Source organism: Nothoprocta perdicaria, unplaced genomic scaffold, assembly GCF_003342845.1.
Source record: "Nothoprocta perdicaria isolate Ctin4 unplaced genomic scaffold, notPer1 scaffold_81, whole genome shotgun sequence".
Classification (NCBI taxonomy): Eukaryota; Metazoa; Chordata; class Aves; order Tinamiformes; family Tinamidae; genus Nothoprocta; species Nothoprocta perdicaria.
This window is the reverse complement of record NW_020456099.1, coordinates 1,235,621-1,260,297: the sequence shown is the minus strand read 5'-3', so window position 1 is coordinate 1,260,297 and position 24,677 is coordinate 1,235,621. Positions and strand designations below refer to the sequence as shown.

The window sequence follows — 24,677 nt, the reverse complement described above, 5'->3', positions numbered from 1 at the left end:
GCCGCGGGCCGCGCGCCCCGCGCCCGCGCCGCCGCCGCTGAGCGCGCTCCTCTCTCGCCCCGCAGGACTTCAAGGTGGGGAACCTCCTGGGGAAGGGCTCCTTCGCGGGCGTCTACAGAGCGGTGTCCCTCAAAACCGGTCTGGAAGTGGCCATCAAGATGGTAAGGCAGAGCGCGGCCCTGAACGGTGCCCTGCAAGTGCACGGGGTCGGTCTCCAGCGCCAGTGTTMGCGTTGCTGCTTCAACGCTGCATTTCTGTGGTCCGTTTGCAGATAGATAAAAAAGCCATGCACAAGGTTGGAATGGTACAAAGGGTTCAAAATGAGGTCAAAATACATTGCCAGCTAAAGCATCCATCTATTCTCGAGGTAGGAATCGCGTATTTCTATGCAGAAAACTGCATGCATAACCTGCTATAGAGTCTGGAACGTATTTTAATGCTTTAACTGTCATGTGCTCTAGCTTTATAACTACTTTGAAGATAGCAACTACGTGTACTTGATACTTGAGATGTGTCACAATGGTGAAATGAGCAGATACATAAAGAACAGAAAGAAGCCCTTTTCGGAAGAAGAAGGTGAGCTTTTTTCTACACCTTTCTTTCAGCATCATTTTGGCTTATTCAGTAGATATTTAATTCTAGTAAAAATTGTTTTCACTCCAAAACAGTTTGTATAGTTTGCTATCTAGTGATAATATTGAGATTCATTTAGAGATGCATTGGGATTACGTTATTCACTTGAATTTTTGTGTTTTCAGTTTAGGCCACTTACAGTAGCTTGTACTACTTGAGGTTAAAAAAAGGACATAGCAGTGAGCTTAAGGTAGAGTTTATTTTTTTACACCAAATTACTTCTTTAAGGTGTAGTTGAAGTCTGAGGTTTTCTGTGGGAAAACTGTACATCATTGAACCAAAATTATCTATTTTACTCAGACAATCAGCTTTCCCTGTAACTCTTGTTAACCTTTTAGGTTAACCTTGTTAACCCAATTGTTAACCTTTTCARTAATATTTTGAGAGAAGTCTTCCACAGAACAATTAATTGTACTTAAAAACTTACTAGTGTTTAACTTCCTTATGGTTAAGACTGAAAGATTTCAGTTAGAACATGGATCATTGAAACCCTAGACAGAACAACACAATTTAAAAGGAATGAATTCAGGGGTAGCAAAGCAAGTTGCTATGTACAGTGTTTCCAGGCACAACCGAAGGCAAACTGTCCTGTTTCCAGACAGTCAGGATCAGTGGTTGCTGCCCCTTCCAGTTCCCAGAGCTTATATGCTGGTCACCACTTGCACAGGTTCTTCCAGTTTAGCTGCTTCTCTGTCAGTTTCTTATTTAATTCTATGAAATTAGTACATAGACATGTACTGAAGCCAGATCACAGAACTAGATTAAAGGGACACTGTTATTAAAATTAATACACACACACACACACATATACATATATATATGTGTGTATATATTTATGTAATATCTTTATCACATGTAATATCTTTAATCCAGCTCTGCTGCAGCAAAATAATTTGACTGATGTCTTAAATCTGAAAGCTGTCAAGCCATTGGTTTGGATAAGAAGCCTCTTCCTTTGAGGAATGGTTTCTACTAGTATTCTTTCTTCTCCAGCCTTTGCCCTTTCCTAAGAGAGGAAKAAGGGCTGTAAATTGCTTGCTTTGGAAAGAATAATTCTTAAAACTGCTCTAATAGCAGCATTATAATAAATAATACTGTTTCTTTCTGATGAGGCTTTATTTCTTCTCTAATAGAACTCTTTCCCTAAATTTATAACATATTGGAGCAGAAAATCTATCCCAATACCACAAAATAGACGATAAAGCTAAAAGTTAAGATCCTGACAGCCTTTCTGGTTTAAAAAAAAAAAATTGTGACTGCTTCTCATGTTTTAGCAACTAAGCACGTCGAAGTTATTTGACTTCATGTATTYCTCTTTTTGAAAATAGGGAGCAACTTCACTTTTAGATTCTCTTTAAGTTCATTTTAGAAAGAGCTTAGGCCAGCTTAAAATTTTTGCAAAGCAATAAATCAGGCTACAGCATTATAGAAACATTCTTTTATGGACCATTTTAGAAAGCAGTTGTGCTGCATTGCTGAAAAGATGTATCACAGCAAAAGAAGTCTCATTTCTGATCTCATTAGTGTGGCACTTAACTACTCTTGTAACATCTTATTTAAGCAAACAAAGCCAACAGCAGACTTCAGAGTTGGTGTTTTTATGTCTACAASTTCAAATATACTACTAAAACACGTGTTCTTGTATTTTGACAGCCCGACACTTTTTGCACCAGATTATCACAGGTATGTTGTATCTTCATTCTCATGGAATACTGCATCGAGATCTCACCCTTTCCAACATCTTACTCACCAATAATATGAACGTGAAGATTGCCGATTTTGGACTAGCAACTCAGCTGAAAATGCCCCATGAGAAGCATTATACGATGTGTGGAACTCCAAATTACATTTCTCCAGAGATAGCCACAAGGAGTCCACATGGACTTGAATCTGATGTGTGGTCTCTGGGATGTATGTTTTAYACTCTTCTGATTGGAAAGCCGCCTTTTGACACTGACACAGTCAAGAACACGCTAAATAAAGTGGTATTAGCAGATTATGAAATGCCAGCCTTTTTGTCAAGAGAGGCACAAGACCTTATACATAAATTACTCCGGAAAAATCCAGCAGATCGTTTGAGCCTTTCTTCTGTGCTGGATCATCCTTTTATGTCCCGGTGCAACTCTGCACGGAATAAAGACTCAGGAACTTCGGAGGATTCTATGGACAGTGGAAATGCTACCATCTCTACCACTTTTACAGGCTCTTCTAGCATCAGCACCAGTGGCTGCTTGAAGGAAAAAAAGAAGTTATTAGTTGGACAACCCCTCCCAAATAAAATTACTTTTTTTCCTAAAAATAAGAATTCCAGCAACTCTTCATCCGTAGATGGAAGCAGTTCTTGTAACCAGTGGGGAGCTCAGGGAAAGGGAATGGGCCTRCCTGGCAGGGGAAGAGCCATGCAGCTCACGGAAGAGCGGCCCCATTCGCGCTATCTCCGGCGAGCCCACTCCTCTGATAGGTCTGGTGCATCCCATAGTCAGCCTCAAGGAATGGCCAATGTGGCAGAGAGATGTCACTCCTTGGAACTGCTTTCCAAGCCTAGAGCAGGAACAAGGGAAAACACAGAATGTTTTTCACCTGCAAACAGCTATAGTGATATGGGAGAAATATTTAAGGAGAAGACTTCGAGTAGTTCTGGTTCCTTTGAAGGACAAATGTCTCCACCTGTGAAAGACCAACCACAGTAAGAATCTTTTTTTTTTTTTTTTTTTATTAAGGCAAACCTTAGAGCTGTCTCAATGTATAGTTCTTGTAGAACTAAGCTGTAGTAAATGTTCCAAGTCTCTGCTTGTAGTCTGAACACCAAATAAGCAAAGGTAGTAATTGTTGCTGTAGCTGTGTAGAAGTCAGCCTCCCTCTGTCCCTATCACACAATTCATGAATGCAGTCTATGGCTATCACTTTTCTTCATTGCAGTAATACTGTGCTACTCATTTTCTTCCCCAGCATTTTTTCCCCAATTCACTTCGTTTTATCCCTACACAAGGTAAAGGGAATGAACAAATTAATGATGGACAGGATTAGATGATGGTTTAAAAACTGGCAACACTGTGCCAAAAAGAGCAAGTTAAGCTTGAAGGTAACAACCACCTGAAACTGAGTTTTATCCTTAGTTGTMATCTGTGAATGAAAATCCTTGCATCTCTCCTCATACAAATAAACTTTGTCCAGTGTCAAAGACATGCTAGGACTTTTTCTGTGTTGCTGGAGGCCTGGTCTTGCTTTTTTTATGTAGTGTTATGCAACAAGAACTGTTCTTTGTGGTGCACTTGATAYGCACACTTAAATTGTATTATTTTTTCCATAAATGGAATATCAAAGAACATTTTTGTATTTAAATATAAGGGCTACTGTATATGCCAGTTCTTGCATTTTCTTCCATGATAAAAAGTGCAAACTTTCGATGATGATTTCATTTTTGTTTTTCTGTTTYGCTAATCTTCTCAGTAAAAATGCAGGTGGGCATTTTGTTTTGTAGCAGGAATAAGAGGAGTAGAAGGTTTCTTCATTGACTGTCTTCAGAGGTGTTACGAAAGCGTCAGCTCAACAAGCTCAATGAGTATATGTATCTCATTGCATCTAGTGTGATAAACATTTGAATTAAAAATAATTCATACAAATGTTAATGTAAAGCTTTCTGGTATTTCCTAAGACTTTGCAGAGATGGAAAAAGCATGTTAAAAAAAGAAATGAGGCTTATCTCAAGTTTGCCTGGGTCAGTTTACGCATCACACTCTAAATAAAGCTGAAAAAATCTTTTAAATATATTTTTGCAATATGGTATATTTTATATAAACTCATATTCCTGTAGGCAGTAAGACTGCTTACATATTTAAGCAGYATTATTAAACTTAAGTGAAACCCATTGGGATCATGGGCCCCATCCCTCACTCTTCTCTGGGCGTAGTTCCTATACTGTACCTGAGAACTGCATGTAAGTACAGCCACTGCTACCAGCTTTATCTACAGTTTTCCTTGATTAGGTGACTTCCAGCATTTCAGTAACAAGTGCTGACAGACTTGTACTAACAATTAGCAGCACKTTTTTATTAGCACCACCCATGGAAGTGGTGTTTTTTTATATTTCCCTTGATGAACATCAGTCACTGAAAGCAGCAGAACATTACTGATGGGAGAAGTGCATTGCTCAAGAAAGCAGCATGCTCTGGGCCATCCTTTCTTAATTGCTCTGGATATCATTGGTTTCTGTGCCTGTATTATCATAGCTTTTTCTTGTGCAAATGTCAGTATGATCTGGACTACAAGTTATTACTTTTTTTGCAGCTCGAAATATCTCTGCCCAATAAAGCCCCATGTTGGTATATTAGAGCAGAAGTCCCAGACTGAAACAATGCAGCAGTGGCTTGGAAGCATGCAGACAAATGGTAGGTGCTACTTATTGACTACTTTTTTTGCATTCAGGTTGGAATAGTTATCTGTAAATGTTTATGTATTTCTTGAAGTTTTACTTCATATCTGTAACAGAAGGGATATCTATGCCAAAATAATTTTTTCTGCAGTATAATACTGGCATCTTAACAGTGATGAAAATTTAATAGAAACTACTGTAAACATGGGCTTTTTTAAAGAAWGAGGAGCACAGGAGACCCTAAACTAATGTGGCACTGAGAAGTTGACACATGTTGAAAGAGGTCAAATGACTTGAATCATCACTAGTCTGTGGAATCACTCTTAAGGAAGAAATGTGCCATTGAAAATATTAATTTATTCTCTCTTAGGACTAAGCTGTAAGATTTCAATTTCCTGAAGTAGGAATTAATTTCAGAGTGCTTTGTAGATGTTCTGCATCCTGATCTGCTGGGTTAGTATAACCAACTGGATATAACTGCCTTTAGAAGAATGATGAAGTTGTATAATATATTTGAAAGCCAAACTTTGAAAAATCAAGTCCCTCTTCTGCCTTTCAATAATTCAAGCAGTAAAASAAACACACAAAGAAAATGCAATCATAATCTGCCTTAATTATTCAGTTGTGATCTGAAATGCTTCTAAGAGTGTATAAATGGCAAAAGTCAGCTGACTCAACAAATCTTTTTATTGAATTGCACAAATAAACCTCAGGAGAAAATGAAGCCCTAGTGAATGAGAAAGATAATGAGGCTGCAGAAGGTGGCTTGGAGGAAAGGACAAAAGACACAGAAGGGAAGGAGGGGTTCTTTGCCATGCATCATGTTACATCACTTGCAAATAATGTAATTTAATAATTAAAATCACAAATTAATCCTGGACTTTTTGTTATGATATTATTGTTCTCCTCCCATTCCTGACTATGAGGCATTAGAACCATATGACAYGTGATTTGAATATGCAGTATTTCAGCTACAACTCTGCCTCATTTCTAGTCCCTTCTCAATGGTTCTCTGGTGGCAGGAGTGCATTACTTGTTTGGTTGAGGCATAAAGTTGATAAAAGGCTTGAATATAAAAACTGGAGCACCACTTATAGGAAGATTTCATGTGAAACAGGTTGTTTTTTTAGGTGACAGTTGAAATGAAATGTGGAGTTCTGAGTTTGCATTAAACTGTGTACTGAAACAGCTGGTCAATGCTAAAGCACTGCAGTTTGCTAAGCTTAAAACTTCAGTGGAGCCTAGTCCTGATGATTATCTGAATGGCAAGTTAACCATCTTTCAACAGATTAATTCTCTTTAAGTATATATTTGAAATGGGACTGTCCATGGATAAATGCTTGCTGTTTTTTTTTTTTTTTCCCCCTTCTCTCTCCTCCTTTCCTCTCTTTGTCTTACTGTGACTCCTTGAACTGCTAACATACTCTGCTGCTGCTTTCAGTTCAGCTGAGACCACCTACAGACATGATGGGCAACAGTAATGCACATGGAGGCTTTTGGTATCATCAGAGGGTACAGCAAGATGCATCAAGAAATGCATGGAACACCTTAAAAGATCTAAGGAGTCCTGATACATCCCTTGACTGCCAACAGTCARTAAACCAGAGAAACCCAAAGAAGTATGTCTCTGGGCTTCTCTGCCAGTCTGAGAAAATTCAGCCGCCTGCTGCATGTGGTCTTCGGCCAACTTCAGAACAAAACCAAGCCTGGGGCAAAGAACAAGCAGTGCCTCATAAGCCCACGCTGCGGAGCATTGTACCCCCTCTCAGTGCCCACAGGCTAAAACCAATCAGGCAAAAAACGAAAAATGCAGTGGTATGTATCGGTTCTTAAAGTGGGAAGAGGTTAAGTATAGGTTGAGTGTTTTTAAAATCACTCAGTAAACCAGGAACATTTATTTCATAAAAGCTAAGTTGTGATATAAAMGTTTATTAATAGGATGCATTGTAGTTTTTGGCGGGGGGGGAGGGGGGTATTGTAGTGTCCTGGTCATGCCAGGGCTCACCTGGCTCCTGGTTTGCTTTGTGWCTTGTGAAGTCAAACGTGACACTAGGCTTACACCTTTAGGTTGTGTGCCTTCTGCTCAGCACTAACAGCAAAAGTTACCCAAAGAAGCATTTATAACTTTGCAGTGCATGCTAGGAGGGGAAAAAATAATTGCTCATCCTGTCAAAAGTTAAGGGTTTTTTTTGTTTGTTTTATCTAACTTGTATTTTTAATGTTTCAGGTGAGTATTCTAGATAATGGGGAAGTATGTATGGAATTTCTCAAAGAACACCATTCACAGGAACTTGTGAAAGAAGTTCTCAGAATATCTGGTGATGGAAATGTGGTGAGTGCACTTTGGATTTCTGTGTTGTCACATWAAGTGCGTAACATGATTCTGTCTGTGAAGTTGTTTTATTAATATTTGCATTAAGTGATTATTTGTTTAAAAAAAATGTTAAATATACACAGCCCTAAATTCATCTCTTCCATGATGCATCCATRCTAGATGGGTAGCAAGCAACTACTTCAAAATTAGATTTAGGACTATAACTTTAGGACTATAACTTATGTGAAGCATAGCTAGAAATTGCTGCTGTTGAATGACCACTTAGAGGAAGAGAGCACTTGGTAGAAGTTGCTGTATTTTACCTAAATTGTGATTTATTTCCGTAGCTGTTAAATAGGGAGTGCTGCAGTGACTTGCAACTGTAAACCTAATTTTTCTACTCTTTTGATAGATTGCAGTTTATCATCCAAATGAAGGAAGAGGCTTCCTTCTTGATGACAGACCTCCTGCTCCTCCGGAAGACACATGTGTGTACAACTTCGACAACTTGCCTGGTAATATGAAGTTCATTTTATGTTAATAAAACTGGAAATTGGTTTTGAAACTTTACAAGAAAGTATACGCTTGCAGTTTGAAGCGATTTCACGTGGAAACTATGTAGCACCTACAGCACCGACTTGTGTTGTTGAGGTTCTGAATGATGTTCTGATGTKTTGAATAGTGTTCTGATGAATGTAAGTTTACTTCCAGTCAGTTKTCTGAAGCATTTATCTTCTTTCAACATACTTCTGTAAAACACTTAAATATTGTTCACAGTTTTTAGGTAATAGTAAAATAAGYACACGTTTTTAAATTTCTCAGAGTTGTCATGCAGTGTTTCATCTGATGACTTGACCGATGTTTTTAATTTTTTCAGAAAAGTACTGGAAAAAATACCAGTATGCAGCCAAGTTTGTACAATTAGTGAGAACAAAAACCCCCAAAGTTACCTTCTATACAAGATATGCCAAGTGCATGTTGATGGAAAATTCACCCACTGCAGATGTTGAAGTTTGTTTTTATGATGGTATGTACTCCATTTTTGCTSTTTATGCTGACAGTAAAATAACATCATCAAAGCTGCACTAAAATATTGCTAAATACTAATGAACACTTAAGACTGAAGAAAATACTGGAATTGTGAGGTTTTGCCACTTGGCCTTAATTCTAGCATCCACAAGTTGGCTTATTCATTAGTTCCTCAGTGATAAGCTTCAGATAATGCATATTATAAAGGTGTTATTACTCTCTGCTTTGTTTTATTTTGTGAGTTCTTCTATCTSTGATAGTTACCTACTTAAAGTGAGAAGGTTCAAACTCTTTGGAGTTACTGAGGTAATATTATTGAGGATACTGACTGGAGGAAGGGGGTCAGCTCCAACTCCACTTTGGATAAACTAGATTTCACTGAGTGCTATTTTCAAATTACTGTGAATGAGTTATTGATTTGCTATGTGCATACCCAAAATGCCTTAAGNAAAAAAAAAAAAAAAAAAAAAATGCAGAGGAGGGGACTCTATATCAACTCTGCACTACTACGATGTAGCTATTTGGAAGAAGTCTGTTGGTAATCCACATGCAATAAATAAATAAATCCTACTTAATTGATTTTTGGCCAAGAAGTTAGACTTACTACTTTTGTTAATCTCTAAAGTTTGGAAAGGCAATTCTTAAATTGCAATTCGAACCTCTTTTATTAGTAATTTTCAGTTGCCATCAAAGACATTCCATTAATATCACAGTTCCAATTTAATTGCCTTTTGATTTCTGCTAAACAGAACTTGTCCAGCAGTGGTTTTATTCTTGCAGTAATTCTTAACTTGGTRGTACCCATTCTGCTAGAATGTAATGACAGAAATCTGTATTTCATAGTTACTGATACTTTACATAAATTTAATTTAAAACTCTTACAGGAGCAAAGATACACAAGACAGCTGGTATAACTCGTGTGATTGAAAAATCAGGGAAGTCCTTTACTTTGAAAGGAGAAAGTGAAGCAAGTGTGAAAAAGGAAATACAAGTATATATGGATCATGCAAATGAGGTAAATGGCTTTATGTAAGACATTATAAGCAGAAATCAACCTTCTCTAAACTTGGATTTTCTTTCACAGAAGTGCTTCCAAGTTGCTTTTCATTATATTTTCAACTTTAGTTTTGATTTTAGTGATAAAAGGGGTGGTATTGTTTTTTCTTTTTTTTTTGAAGAGCAAATAGCAATGTAGAGATAATATTTCCTTGCAGTGAGGCCTACTAGAGAATCAGTTTTCAAGTGTGCCTGTTCAGTGAAGGGATTAAAGCACCATRGAGAGCTGTTCTACATAATTAAAAAATATTGCCAGTTGTTCAGGGACCAGACAATCTGCTACACATTCCTTCTCGTGTTTCATGTTGTCTAGTTAACATTCACAAGGGTAATTATTATGTCTGTAAAGCTGGGAATTGGAAAAGAAAGTACTACAGATTTCCTGGTCAGCCCTCCTTCTGTTCCTTTTGGAACAGCACTTGGGGGACTTGGAGYGCCCTATTAGAAGATGATGCGATAGGATTATGAGCACAGACCCAGGTGTGACTGAAGTTAGGGGGCAAGTCTTGCTCTAGTATAGCTCTTTGGGTCACCTTCATGGCTCTTGAGTGCATTATTATTAGTATTTACTACTATCAAAGAAAGCATGCCCTTGTACAGAATCACTTGCCCCTCAAAACATGTATGAAATAYTTTCACTGCTTTCAAGTAAAGAGTGTAACATTCTCATGTTAATTCTAGGGACACCGTATCTGCCTTGCACTGGAATCTGCTGTTTTAGAAGAAGAAAAAAGGAGTGAAAGTGTTCCCTTTTTTCCAATAATTGTTGGAAGGTAATATTGTTCCTTCTAGATATTTAGACTCTTGAATATCCATATTTAAATTTTTAATTAAAGCTTGCAGTCATTAGACAGTTAGCTTTACAGTCTATACGAGCACCCTATTTTATACCTGCAAACCCTCCTTTGATCAAAAGACAAAATAAATTTGAGAAGTGAGACTAGCAGCTTGAACAAGTCTGTTGACACAATTAGCCTGTACAAAAATTGATATCCGCAGAACAGGAGTGTCCTCAAGTGCCTCATACCGCCTGTAATTAAGAAAAGCTAGGCTGCCTCACTTYTCTTAACTGCCTTTTATAAAGTTTTATATTTCTTTTCCTTTTCATCCTCCTTCCCAGAAAACCTGGCAACACCGAATCACCACAAGCTCTAGCACCACCATCATTAGATGCTACAAACTGTCCAAAAGAAGTTATGGCACTGGATGGAAATATAGCTGCCAGTTCTAATCCAGTTCAAACTCCTAACATTACTCCTGTAAGTTCACAGGGACACATTGTGGCTTTAATGATCAATAGGAATTTAAATGATACTGTTTAATTTAAATAAATCATTTTCTACAGACTTAAGCTTATTAGCCTTTTTTGAGCATAGTGGCCAGCAATGTCAAGTTAGATTTTGTCCAGAATTTTACCAGAGGTCAAATATGAGTATTTAGTGTTCAGACTCATTCTTCTTCACACAGCAAACAATATTGTTTTCCTAAGCTTTTCAGAAACCACTGTGTGCTCCCTCCTGAGGTACGTTTCTGTTGATCTCTTGATCACATTTGTCAGTTTGTTTATACGTGAGCTAGGTATTGAAATACAGCTGCTTTGTTCTTCAAGGTTCCTGTAGTCGCTCAGATTTACCTTTCGCTCCTGACCAAGCTATTTCAGACATCTCCTCTGACTTGCATTTCTCACTGAACTGTGAATCTTAACCATCACTAAGCACATCATCTCATCTGCTTTAACCATTGGAAGAGTTATGTGAGCTGTGGATTTTTGATGTTTTTGTTGCATACCTGGTTTTCCTAAAGGCCTTCATTGTTTCATTCTCTGTAATTCTTAGGCTTAGAGTAGGAAAAGCATACAGACTGTCTCATGGTACATATGAGAAGATCTAAAATAAATAAAAAGCAAAACTTAAGTTAGTATACAGGGCTTCTATTGTAGATGTTAATATCTTGTCTTCCTGGTTTTAGGTGGTATCATATGAAAAGTCAACCTTTATGACCAATGTTACTGAAACTACATGCTCTTCTGTTCATCAAAAGGAATGCAGTCCTAATTCAGCTCAGCTTTTAAAATCTGTCTTTGTGAAAAATGTCGGTTGGGCTTCTCAGGTGAGTAACAAATAAATGAAGGGACTTTCTTACATCATCATTTTCCAATTAAACTTGAGATACATAACTTGTAAATTGCTAACTTAATGCATTGCTTACACATGATGTTTAAAGCCAATTTAATCTGAAAGTTGATAGGTGCARAGATCCTTCCAAATAAGGGAGTAAGATAATATCATGATGTAATATGAGTACATGAGTAAAAGGAACCAAAATAACCATTTGGTTATTGAATGCTCTTTATCCCAAATTACTACTTTCTATTCAATTCCTTCATTTAAACTTGAATCTAGTAAAAACTAGAATGGCTAGATTAGTGGACAGAAGTCTCTAAAAGCAAAAGTGCTGGGGCAAGATGTTTTTAACCACGCCAGACATGTGCAAGATGATATCTGCTTACCTGACAGGAAACCCTGTTTATCTATTTAAAAAAAAAAAAATCACTTTCCTACTTCCTTTCAGTACAGGTTTCACTTTATAAATTCTCTGTAATCTAGTTAAAATAAGCTTTTTGTCCCAGCAGAAGAACAAACGACAGTTTATGAAACTATATAAAACTTGAAAATGTAYGTAGCTGTGAACTGCCACAAAGTAATTATTCCATTCATTTTCAACTACTTAAAACTTGTCTAGGAGCTGTTAAAAGTCCTTCTGTATTTAACTTTCTTGAAAAAAAATGATTAAAAGGACTATGGAAAGTGCAGCTCAATTCTGGAGACTACAGCTTACTTGAAAGTTGTACATGTACAATCTTAATCACTTAAGGACTGACCTAGACAGCAAAGTCACTTCATTCTAAAAAAGCTAAGCTTCAGTTCTTTAGAACAATTCCAGAGGTGTTACCTTGTAGTCTAAGCCCTCAAACTGTAACGAGACTTCTCTTCCTAGCTGACCAGTGGAGCGGTATGGGTTCAGTTTAATGATGGATCCCAACTGGTAGCACAAGCAGGTGTTTCTTCCATCACATACACATCTCCAGATGGCCAGACAAGCAGGTGAGCATATTACTGCTATAAAAATAACTGATAAGATTCTTAAGCCTATGCCATTGTAGATGAAAAACCATTATAAAGTTCACAGAATCACAGAATATTCAAGGTTGGAAGGGACCTCTAGAGATCATCAAAATTTTCATCTTTCTTTGAACTATTAAAACTTAAACTAATCAGCTAATAAGTTACAGAAAAGTTGTGTAAACTTAATGAATAAAAAGAGAACTGCTTAATGTTTTATTGAACTTTGGCTAATGAATAAAAAAAATGAATGGATCTGCTACTTGATGTCTACAATATAGCTAATGTTTATGTACAGTATTTAAAAGAAATTAGAGGCTGTAAGTTAAAGCCTTCATACTCAAAAGAATATTTTAACATTCTTTAGGTTATTGAGAGTTTAGGTGGAATGTGCTAGCAGATAGCGTAACTGATGCCCAGATGTGGTGGTGTTGGGTCAGGTTCTGAAAGTSCTTTGGACACTGGATGCTTCTCTAGCTAGATTTGTAACATGCTCCCTCTGTACTAAGTTCAAGGTAGTAATATACAGTCGATTTAGTTTTTTTTTTTTTTTTTAATATATCCATTCTAAAGTACTGTTTCAGTTAAATAGCTCTTGGGAAGAGGGAGCTGGCCTTAGGCCATCAAGCTCTACTTTTTTATAGCTCCACTAAATTTATAATGTAGTGATTTTTCCCTATTTACAGCTATTTTTTGGGAAAAAAATCCCACTTTAATTTTGTCAAATCAGCTTTTAAAAGCACTTAACTTCTGGGTTATTTTTTGTCTTTCTAGGTATGGAGAAAATGATAAATTGCCAGAATATATAAAAGAGAAGTTACACTGTTTGTCTTCTATTCTTGTGATGTTTACCAATCCAGCTGGTTCCAACTAATTAAAAGCAAAGCAGGTCTTTGGATGTGACAGCTCAATAAAATCACTCACTAGCATTCAAGTGAAGTGACTGATTTTACTCAACTATCAAGAAATTCTTCTCCAAGTTGGTAAAGCTTAGGMAGGGGAGGGTTGCTTTATGTATTGCAAATTGCTGGGAAAAAAGGCGGGTTGCTCTGTATCTTTTCCCTTAATAATGGAAAAACTTGCTGAAGTGAAACTTAGAGCAACTTTTATGTAACCCTGACTTTTTGGAATTTATCTAAATGCATTTTTTTCTTCTTCCCCCACTGCTCACTTAGTGCCAACAATCAAAGAGAGAATGCATCTGTGCCCTTGAAGTGTTTGTACTTGTAAATAACTTGTATTTTTACGTCTTACAAGTAATATATGTAAATATGTATATGTTTTATAGCTGTTTTTATGTTTATTTTTGTAGCAGCAGCTTTTAACTTCCCTGCACAGGCATTTATATATAAAAAAAATAAATGCAGTGGTAATTGTTCAGATCTATTGGTTCATTTCATAATCAAATGATGGTTTGAGAGCCTCTTCCTTTAAGTATAAATGTTTACCTGTCACAGAGCTGATCTGTTCTCACTGAGCATCTTCTCATGGGATTCTAAGGATGGRTAAAGTTTGGGGATAAGAACAAATGTGTTGCATAATCTTGCCAAAAGAAAAACAAAAAGCCGAATTGAAAAACTTAATACATAAAGCAATATTTATAATATTCTAGGKGAGAGCTCATTAAAGTTGGATGAGTTGATGAGAAAACTGTCTACACCCCTTCTTGCAGAAATAATCAGCAGTTTTAGCAACTTAATCTATACATTATAAATTCAATTAGAGTATGTGAATAAAAAGGACTGTAAGTGATAGATTTGATCATCACTTTCACAACAGGGCAAATCCGAATTTTTAAACTGCAGAAAGAGGAGATAAGGGCAGGAGCAGTTAACAAGTAGTTTTATAACATATATGTAACATAGCTCTGGCCCTTGCATGTCACAACAGATCAAGTATGTGATTAACTAATTTTCAGGTAAATACAGCTCTTCATCAGAAGCTGAATTTACAGATTCTTCATCTCACAGAATCACTGATAATATAGAGAACTCGAACTACTTTAAAATCTTTCTTCTTTATCTTTCAATTGAGAGTTAATATTCAACTTAACTGCAACAGATGCTGATTGCTTATAGTTAACTCATTTTATGATGCTCTTACAGGTCTTGGATTAAACCAAGCAGSCAACCTCCCCTTTGAGGGTTTTTCAAGACTTACATAAGTGTACACATATATGTACATACATGCACATCCCCCTAACCTTCAATGTAGTTTACATTTGCCTTTGTGTGAAGTAGTCAGTTTTTGACATGGCAAATGTAAATACTCTACGCTTAAAAAAAACCCTCCTCCTTGCAACACTTACCTTTATGTGAGGCATAATACAATCAAATTTCTTACCTGCAACCTCAAGCCTTACAAATAAGTGAAAGCCACGCTCCAGAGGTCTCTATCACAGTGCAGAAGGGCAAAACCATCTACATAATCCCTCRACAACTTTGCATAAACAGTAAGACTAAGTGCAATTACAGCATTATAACAGCTAACCAGCAATTACAGCTAACCAGAAAAACAAGACTAAAATCTCTCACATTTTTTTCATGATTGGAGCCCATAATGCACAGTGAAAAAGCAGTAATTTTCACGAGTTCAGATTTGTAATGTCCAAAGTAATTTTTATAAGCTGTAGCACTTGCTTTTACAGTCTGTTTTTACCACCAACTATCAAAACATGGCATTTGTGGTACTGTTCAGTATTAACTAGCATCTAAAAGAAATGTTTATAATCACTTCTTGCAAGAAAATAAAAACAATTATTTCTCATAGTCAATTTTCACTATGCAGCAGGAAATCACACAGGAGAGAAACAACTTCCACATTTCTTTTAGTCAGAATTAAAAAATAGGCTTTTATTCAGTAGTCTTTAGTGTCTCAACATTTGATTACATATATGATACATATTTAATTACATTTAACAAATTCAATAAGCATCAAGTATTGGACRTGTTAAACAGCAGCTCATGTGCTGGAATTATTTCAAAAAGGCTTCTCTGCCACCCCCGCTAGTGCCAAAAAGACAAACCCACACATATTGCTCTAGGCCCCATGTATTAGGAAAAAAGAAAACTTKGTGTTTTTAAAATAAAAACAAACATCAAATGATTCAAATATTATCAATTCCCATTTCTTACACTCTTATCAGAAATTTAAGTCTAACGTAATTATCAACARCCAAGGAGTCAAAAATTTTCTCCTTYTTGACTTAATTAACATTAGCACTGGTTGTTCAGATAGCCCAGTGTATTCCTTTCTCCCAGTGACATTTAACTGTAAGGGATTATCAGGGATGGCAGCTCCTTCTTTTAGAAGGATTAAAAAAGGTTGCACATAATTCAACTCTGTGCAGATGGTACTTTTAGTTATAAAAGGGGATTCAGCAATACTGTAGAAGAAAAACTGCATGTTTAGTGTAGTTCAAGTAAAAGCCACGGCATCTTTTTTTTTGCCCCCCGCAAAGGCTCTTAACCCACTTAAGTATCCAAATCTCATACAAACTACTTGAGAAGTAGGCACTTACCTTCCTCTAAATTTCTCACAGTCTCATTCTGTTTGAAATCCTGGAGTTTTCTTGATATTTAACAGTTTCTAAAGTTGGTCTTTTTGTATGAGTATGARTCAATGCTTACAAATTAGCAAACTGAACATCCAAATGTTCACTTCCTTAAGTAGCCATGTTTCCATACAAAGTGCATGCAGCTCAACTAATCTTGTAGTTACAAGAGCTAATAATCTAGATTCACAGAATCAAGATTGATTTTACTTCTTTCTGTAAAGGCTGTACTTATGACCTTCACAACTGCGATTCAGTACACAGATGTGTCATTTAGACTGTGCACACTTCAACTGTGCTATGGTACTGATTCAGCTTGTTCACATTCCTTCTCCTGCTAGAAAAGCTGAATGCAAAAGCTGTATTAACACAGATGTAACAGGACATATTAGGGTATGACCAAACGACATGTTCAATCAACATATAAGTACAACTATAATGCCTAGCATACAACTAACAAGGTCAGTCTTTAGGCACTCCCCATAAAAAAAAAGCAATATTCAATTAAATAGTTTTCAGGGTGGGGGTTGTTACTGTGTTTCTTTCTTTTTTTTTTTCCTTTTCCTTTTTTTTTTTTTAATACATGTATTAAATATACTATTCTTGCATCCTTCCATATCTGACAGAAAATGCAATTAGTCTTTTGTATACTATCTCCAAGACTAAGAGAGAGAGTACAACTATGCCACAGATCAAGCTAAACGCCCAGCGTGGTCCCAGGTGAGTGTAGATTTGGCTCACAAACACAGGCCCAAGTATCCGTGCTCCACTTCCCGAGGCTGTTAACCAGCCCATGTAGACACCCTACAAAAGATCAAAAGCTGCTATCATTGCTACAGGAATAATTTGGTTAGTTATAAAAAAATACCAACTATACTAATTGAAAAGAAATCACAAATGTTTAAGCAATTTCTTATTTTTCTTAACTCCTGTTAGAATTATTTTCCAAGAGTACTGCCTGCTTTCTTTAAGCATTGATTTGAATTGCTTCATACAGAACATGCTGCTCACGGATTAAAGCTTCACAGTGCTATATACTCTACACACTGTGCTATACACTACAGGTTTCTAGCTAAGCGGCATTCTAGCTCCACGTATTTTGTCTTTTACAGCAAAATATAAYATATAAGCAAAAGGGTAAGTGGGGAAGAGGAAGCATTTTTTTCTGTCAAGCAGTATTATTTCCTCAATATGTGTTTCACTGCTCCAAAACATCAATTGGAAGTATAACAGAAATAAAAGCTTCCCAGTTGCTGCCAAAATTTAATTTCAATTAACTTTAATAGATACTTGCCTTCATTCATGTTCTTCACAGCACAGCTATTAAGGACAATATTCTTCCATCATCAGATTCCCAATATAAAATCAGTTATTACACAATGACTTAAAAACTCTCATAAAAATTTCACAGTCTTTGGGCTGTTGTTCTGAAATATTCATGCTGTAAGATTTGACATAAGTAGTAACATAATCCTTGTTTTCTAATTTATTTAGGGTCTTGCCCAGGACAATAAAAGCAAGTTAGAATTCCCAAAAGCTTCTGCAGTGATTGAAGTTTATTATTGTTTTGCTAATGACATAAGCTATTTTAGCTASATCTCTCACCCTAATAAAGAGGCTGCAAGTACTGGAGAGCAAATGAAAATAAATAAACAAATAAATCAGGTTTCACACGTACCTGAGGCTTTGGGCCTAGAATTTTGGAGTATAAGGTATAAGACATGACATTACAAACTGGATACCCCAATCCTATTAGTACATCGGAGCTGATATACTGGGCCAGATATATCTTGGGAGTGCTCAGGCACCAGACTTGGGAGACAGGGCAGCCTGTGGGTTCTGTGGTGTGGTTGGATGACAGCTGCATCGCTTCCAGACTCCAGAAAGGCATTAACATTTCACTGAAAGTTGTCCTTGGAAYGGAATTATTCTTTATTTCTGTAAAAGCAAGCAATATGCACGTGATTAAAAAAATGCAACAAAAATCTTTCAAGACAATGTTAAGACTACAGTTTAGTATGACTTCAAATATACCTTGCCATTGGATATTTGGTAGTTTTTTCCCCCAAGGCAGTAAAATAAAGAATCCGACCAAGACAATCACTAAGCCTCCATGGAGTAGAGCACGCTCACCGGTTCTATCAAACAGTGAAATCGTAATTAAATATACCACTTACATCCTGGTCATGGTTTAGTATCTAAAAAATGCTAGKAACAAAATATTTCACACTATATTCATATCATTAAACTAAAGAACAAACAAAACTGTTGAAGTACAACARTAACATTTCTGTAGCCTATTCGTTTATGGAAGAGATGCCAGATCAAAACACCTGCAACAAAAAATGTTCTAGTGTCAACATACCAAAAGTGCAAAAGCATGCGAACTTAAAGAACAACTACAGCATCACAGCTGGATCAAAACTGCAAGTGCTTTGTTGTCATAGTATATCCAAACTCCTTGACCAGTAAAAGATTTAAATAATGMAGATTTGGCCTTATTCTAAATGTTTTCAGACTTATCTAATAAAAGTAATAAAATTCTGATAAACTTACTTTTTAGAAAGTGTCTTCACCACCATGAAAACAATAACTGATTCAATACCAACCACACCAAGKATTATTCCATTATATAAAACAGCTTCTTTCCTGGTCCAGGAATACATATCCATTGTCAATGGRGTAGCTATACTAAATCGACAGAAGAAAGTGACATTCGTTAAAAAAAGCTACTTCTTTTCAGCAGCTTCTATACATTTGCCCTAAACATCAAACAGAACTGGTACAGGACCCTTCTCTTCTRAAGGGGACAGTAAGACAACACAGGCTAGTTATAAACTAATGCTGTCATGCAAGATTTTAAAAACAATCCTACTAAACTATTTTCACCAATACTTTATGACAGCTATATTTTGAAACATTGGTAATATATTTCAGCTTATGAAAAAATAATTGAGTAACAGCAAAGCAAGAATAATGGAAACGAAAAAAAAAAAAAAAATCAGGTCCAGCAAATATAATAATACACATTCAATGCTGTTCAATCTTTAACAACCTCCCCCCAACAGTTACTAGGAATGGAATTTTCTAAAATAATGCAGAGAAGACAGAGAATTGTTATAAGAAATTTTAGCTAGGCTGGAGCTCAAAATCTTAGCAAGTAGATCTTGTATCTTCAGTGTTTTATAAAATTCTAAAACTAATGAACTTCAATCTCACGTAACGGCATTCTATTTTATTTTTCTTAAGGTACAAAATTTTGCAGTGAACTTACCTGTTTGCATGTGAACTTACCTGTTCATATTAAAAAGCAATAATGTAAAATAATTTAAGAATACAATACATTATCTATATTAAACAATTGTTTTAATCATAATTGAAATAAGAGCTGCATTTAACATTTTGGAGCTAGTCAGACTCATACGAAGAAATTACACAAAACTGTAATACATAACGAAGAGCAAGGTACTCAACTCCTAACATTAGTGTTCCAGTGTTCTCTCAAAGCATTTTGAGAGAAAAAAAGAGAGAAACTTACGTTTCAAAGACAGCAAAAACAAACAAGATGACAAAAAAAAGGAAGTTGACTGACACAACAGCAACTTGGTCGATGTTTCCGTCTGCATCCTGATCCAGACCACCAGTTTCTGCAACAAAACAAGAGAATATTCTAATCTACTGATTAAGCTATCATAGAGCACCCAAAGTTACAAAGAGTAATGACTTCATCATTGTGTACTGCAGAGTTTGGTGYATGTTTCGGCAGTTATATAGAAAAGGAATTGCATTTCCAGTTTTTAATGGCCTTAGCCACAGGGGAACATTATTTCTAAGCAGATTGTACCTTATGCTGTCCCGCTTCAACGCTGGGACTGACACGTTCTGAGTGACAATCAAATATGCAAAGTGCTCTAAATGTCTTTATAGTTGAAAGCATTATTTGTTGTTTCTCTTCCAAAGTCAAAGCTGCAYGAAGGCAAAATTCTCTTTATTACAACAGCTTTGGTTGCTGTAATCTGAGCAAGCATGTTCATACATGAGACTCCTATCTGATGTGCGCACACTCAGTCTTGTGAGGGAACTAAAAGCAGAAAATATATGAAGGATATGGTGAAAGGTATTTTGGACATTGTGAACAAGGGGGAGCAAAGGGCAAATCTGCTCTCCATCAYTCAGATATTGTGGCCATTATTAGTCAGGCCAGACGATCTATTTCCTAGGAAATCATGGTTAGCTGGCATTCACCTACTAAGGAAACACCCATACCTTCTTCTTCAAAATTGATACTCGTGCATTGTCTTCCCATGTCATCCACTCGATGCTCTCTAGAAATTCAGAAGTGTTATCATTAAAAAAAATATATTTGATCTATTATTGGCTCAAGTTTCTATTAAAATATTTCTCCCTGTCATTATCTTATATTCCAATTACTCCCAGCATCTTCATTAATAGTAGCCTACTCTAGAAAGTTAACATTCTAGTTGAAAAAATATTACATATCTGTGCAGCATCTGCTCTCACTGCAACCAGTAAGGTAAATACATATATCTACCTATCCATATATAAAACTTTCAAGAACTCAGATCTTAAAAGATATAGACAGCGAGAACACTGCAGACAAGCTAAGGTTATTTCTCTTTAGAAAAAATCCATGGGGAGAACCCATCAACATTAAAAATGTAACAAGGCTAAGCTTATGATCTAATGACTCTGTCTTTTTGCTTTCCTCACTTTTTCCATACTCTAGCCATAATATCTCTATGATTAATTTGCTAGCATGATGAAAAWATATATATATTTGCATTAGGGAAGGCAGTAATTCTGAAAAGTAAATTGGAAAAATAAAGGCTTATAGTCTTAGCACTTGTGATTTCAGGTTTATTTCTCCTGCTTCTAAGTACCTTTACAATTGTCAAAACTTACTAAAACAGAGTAAAATATTCTTCTCTCTTGATTTGGTTACCTGAATATAGCGAAGATGAGAATGATATTAATAACTCCTAAGAGAGCTCCAAATAGAACTGGTGCTGTATACATATTTAGCTGAAGCCGAATTAATTTCCATGTTACTCCTTCTTCTCCAATAAGTGTAAAACAAGTCTGAAAAACTTAAAACATATTAAGCATATTAAAAAAAATTGAAGAATCATTATGAAAATATTAAATCACACATAGAATAAATACATAAATCTAGATGATTAGAAAGTTGTTCTAACTGTTAAGTAAAATATAAATATTACATGTGTCATACCTTTTTTTGTTTTCAGAAACCTGCTCTGAAATAACTGAGGGTACCAATTAATTAAAGTTTCTTTTTAAAAGTGTTCCGCTCAAACTGACCTACACATTAATATATCCATTTATTAATTTTAAAATCAGTGGTGAACTATGCTTTAACATTCCATCCCCATGCTGGTGCTGGGAATTCCTAGTTATAATGTCTGATTTCCTACCAGGGAAGGTTAGATAATAAAAATCAAAAAGCTCATAAAAACCCATGGAGAAGTGAGGAAATAAGATATGCTCTACCTGGTCCTAATATGAAGCCAACTGCTTGGCAAGCGCTGGTGTTGGCCATAGCGCTTGTTCTTTCTGTAAGGGAAGTGGCACCTGCAATATACGATCGAACCACAGCTACATTTCCTTGAAAAACAACAACAACAAAGTATTATGAGATTATATTTCCACTTACATTTATTTCAGTTATTTATTATTTCCCAAGAAAATACAATCCAGTACTCCCTCTAGTACTTAAACACAACTGTATAATTACATAAGATTATGAACTAGTACTGGCTAGCTCTTTGCTTTGGTAATTCATAAGCTTCCATGCACAAGATATTTTAGTACCAGATTTATCATTACGTTAGTGATCTTATACAAGACAGACAGTTAAATAAATTTCATAAGTGTAAATTTTGCTGTGGTTACCTGCTCCAAATCCCACAAGAGCACGTGCAATCAGCATGTAGTATTTGTTGTGTGAATGAGGTACATGGACATAGGCATAAAGGCAATTAGCAGCTACTGAAATAACCGTTGACACGACAAGAGGTTCTCTCCTTGGCCTGTAATTGGACCATAAACCAAACAGAGGAGAGGCAACCATTTGGCCAATGCTATATGAAGCTATAATCCAGCCCAAGAAACTCGCATCTGCTGTTGGATCAACCTGCAGAAACAAATTAATCCTGTGAATACTGTATTACAGTTGCTTTTAATAACAGCAACAAAACCATTTTAGGAACAGCACCTGAAATGCCTAAGGCTCTGAACCGTATTGTTGAGGGTGTGTGGTACCATGCAACTTGGAGTCAAACCTACCTCTACGCAACACTGTGTGTATGTAGGTCTCAGAAGCAGTTGTGGTCTAATAAGCCTCAGGAATTGTCTCAGGCAATGCACCCAACTGCTAAACTGCTTACTTTATTCTCTGCATCTCGTGGTGGTTCATTTGCAGCAAATTCTCATATTTCTAATACAACACCACCAAAGCTATGGAGCTATAACATCAACAGTAGTGTAAAACAGCTTATAGATCAGGAACAAGGAATCTCTAAGTCATGTGCATGCCTAAATCTGGCCTGATTTACAAGGCTGACTAAGTACTTCCTTTTTCTTCCTCCAGGAATTCAACCTTATTTTTAACAATATTTCTACTGCCCTACCTAGAAKATATACCTCTCAATCTACATCTGGAAATGCCTTCCACAGCTGCTGGAGCAGAGAAATCCTWGCACAGATTAAATTAAAGATTTAGAGACCTTTAAAACCACTTATAGCAAGAAATCAACAATAAAAAAATAAAAACAACCATCTGGGAACACAAATATTTCTCCATTATGAATATCAAAGACTATGCTAAGAATCTTTGACACTTGCATAGCACAATCTTCATCTTAATTTCCTTTTTATTTCAAAATGCAAAAAAGCTCTTTGTGTTATGTTTTAATCGTAAAAATGCTTCAGATAAAAATATTTATATGAATTTATTGCCCAAGGAAAAAGATTGAAATATATTAGAAAAAAAACACAAAAATTTCAGGATTATGATGTACTTTTACCAATTCAGTACACCAACCGACAGATTTTGCACAAAACAGTAAAAGCTGCCAAGGTGGACAGCAAAAGAAAAGTCCAAATTTAACCACACACTTCCCCTTTCTGTCCTTCTTCCTAAATAAAACACCAAGTCACATTCTGAGCAAGGCTTTTCTGTTGTTACTAATAAAAAGTGTGTTAATATCTACAAACCTTTTGGAGATATGGCCATACAGACATAACTACAATCGAGAAACCTGAGAGATGGGAAGAAACAGAACTAAAATTACTCCACTTTTTTGTACACAAAAGAAAGAACACAAGTTACTCCACTCCCAATTGCCACATTTACCAGAAATTCAGTTCACTGAAATAGAAAACTTTCACAAAGACAATATTGACACTTGGACCAAATCACATGTGATTTTTCTTCTAATCCCTTTTCTCCTTCTTTCAATGAAAATACATAAGCTCCTCAGAATAAAGAGAATTTCTTCATATACAGATATAATTGATTACCAATTATCAATTTTAATTCATCAAATAAAAAAGTCATTCTAGAATCCTRTGATTATCAAGATGATTTCTAGGACAACATAAAATCAGTGAAAGTCAAAAACCAACTGTCAGGGGCCCATTACACAGGTTGAAACAACAATTTACTCTGCAATGGAGATGAAAAACCCACAACAGAGAAAAAGAGCTCCAATACACATTTTGAAATAGTTATCAACTATTCCTAAAAAGATTCTATCTCTTAAAAGTGAAGCATTATTGCTTTCTCTTTCAATTTCTAAAAGTTCAATTTAGGATCATAAAACAGYGATCTTTGTTCTGCTCGGTTCTGAGTCACAACCCTTCTCTACCATTATCTTCTCCACCAAGATTTAGGTAATATATCACTCATTCTCAAAACAGAGTATTGCTCAACACATTTCATTAAATAATTTCATTAAACTTTCTATTTGACTTGTTGGTCATCTCTTCTCTCCTGAACAATCAGAAAATGCATGTTTTTAAGARTTTAAAAATATTACTATACTAAAGTAGCTGAACTAGATGAAATCTAGAACAGCCTATAGTTTCCATATCAAGATAAGTTAAGCAAATAATATTGAAATTCAGCTGTGTTTACTCACCTACACTACTGAGAAACATAGTAAGGTGCATAATCCAGATGGACCTCCATCTACTTTTATAATGTTCTTGTGTTTCCACAACATCCCTGCTTTTAAATCAAAAGGTAAAAGAAAAAAAAAATCATATAAAGATCCTCCTGAGTTGTTTTTATCCCACAGTATACTGAAAATATTTTTCACAGAAATCTCAGTACAATTGTGTATTCTCATTCAGGATTGGACTTTTACACTGTAAGGAATACACCAAACTACACTTCTAGACTTACTGCAGCTTTCTTTTAGAAGCAAATTACTAAGCATCAATAAGAGCTAACACAAATGCCATCATGTGCCATTGTGTTCAAATCGTAGGTTACACAAAGAAAGCTTTATCTAGAGAGATCTTCTGTCCTGCAGTCTCTTTGTGCAGACACTTTGG

At 36.0% G+C, this 24,677-nt stretch overlaps 2 protein-coding genes across 2 annotated transcripts in view; one reads left to right on the top strand and one right to left on the bottom strand.

Moving 5' to 3' along the window:
- The window catches only part of PLK4 (polo like kinase 4), a 19,109-nt gene extending 5,344 nt beyond the window's left edge, over positions 1-13,765 (top strand). The window contains exons 2-16 of the mRNA XM_026051968.1: positions 66-161; positions 272-367; positions 462-576; positions 2,287-3,319; positions 4,921-5,021; positions 6,447-6,820; positions 7,233-7,337; positions 7,732-7,834; positions 8,197-8,346; positions 9,233-9,363; positions 10,086-10,177; positions 10,525-10,663; positions 11,373-11,513; positions 12,402-12,508; positions 13,301-13,765. Coding sequence (XP_025907753.1) covers positions 66-161; positions 272-367; positions 462-576; positions 2,287-3,319; positions 4,921-5,021; positions 6,447-6,820; positions 7,233-7,337; positions 7,732-7,834; positions 8,197-8,346; positions 9,233-9,363; positions 10,086-10,177; positions 10,525-10,663; positions 11,373-11,513; positions 12,402-12,508; positions 13,301-13,400 — 2,883 coding nt within the window. The 3' untranslated portion in view covers positions 13,401-13,765. The remainder of the gene's footprint in view (positions 1-65; positions 162-271; positions 368-461; positions 577-2,286; positions 3,320-4,920; positions 5,022-6,446; positions 6,821-7,232; positions 7,338-7,731; positions 7,835-8,196; positions 8,347-9,232; positions 9,364-10,085; positions 10,178-10,524; positions 10,664-11,372; positions 11,514-12,401; positions 12,509-13,300) is intronic.
- A 1,698-nt stretch (positions 13,766-15,463) lies between these two features.
- On the bottom strand, positions 15,464-24,452 carry MFSD8 (major facilitator superfamily domain containing 8). Its single transcript, XM_026051956.1, has 10 exons — positions 24,260-24,452; positions 23,334-23,377; positions 22,011-22,251; positions 21,609-21,722; positions 21,043-21,187; positions 20,346-20,404; positions 19,618-19,726; positions 18,636-18,770; positions 17,758-18,217; positions 15,464-16,883 (listed from the first exon to the last, which is right to left on the bottom strand). Exons 1-10 carry the CDS (start codon positions 24,288-24,290, stop codon positions 16,677-16,679), a joined length of 1,545 nt encoding a protein of 514 aa, XP_025907741.1. The 5' UTR covers positions 24,291-24,452; the 3' UTR covers positions 15,464-16,676.
- Between the last annotated feature and the right edge of the window lie 225 nt (positions 24,453-24,677).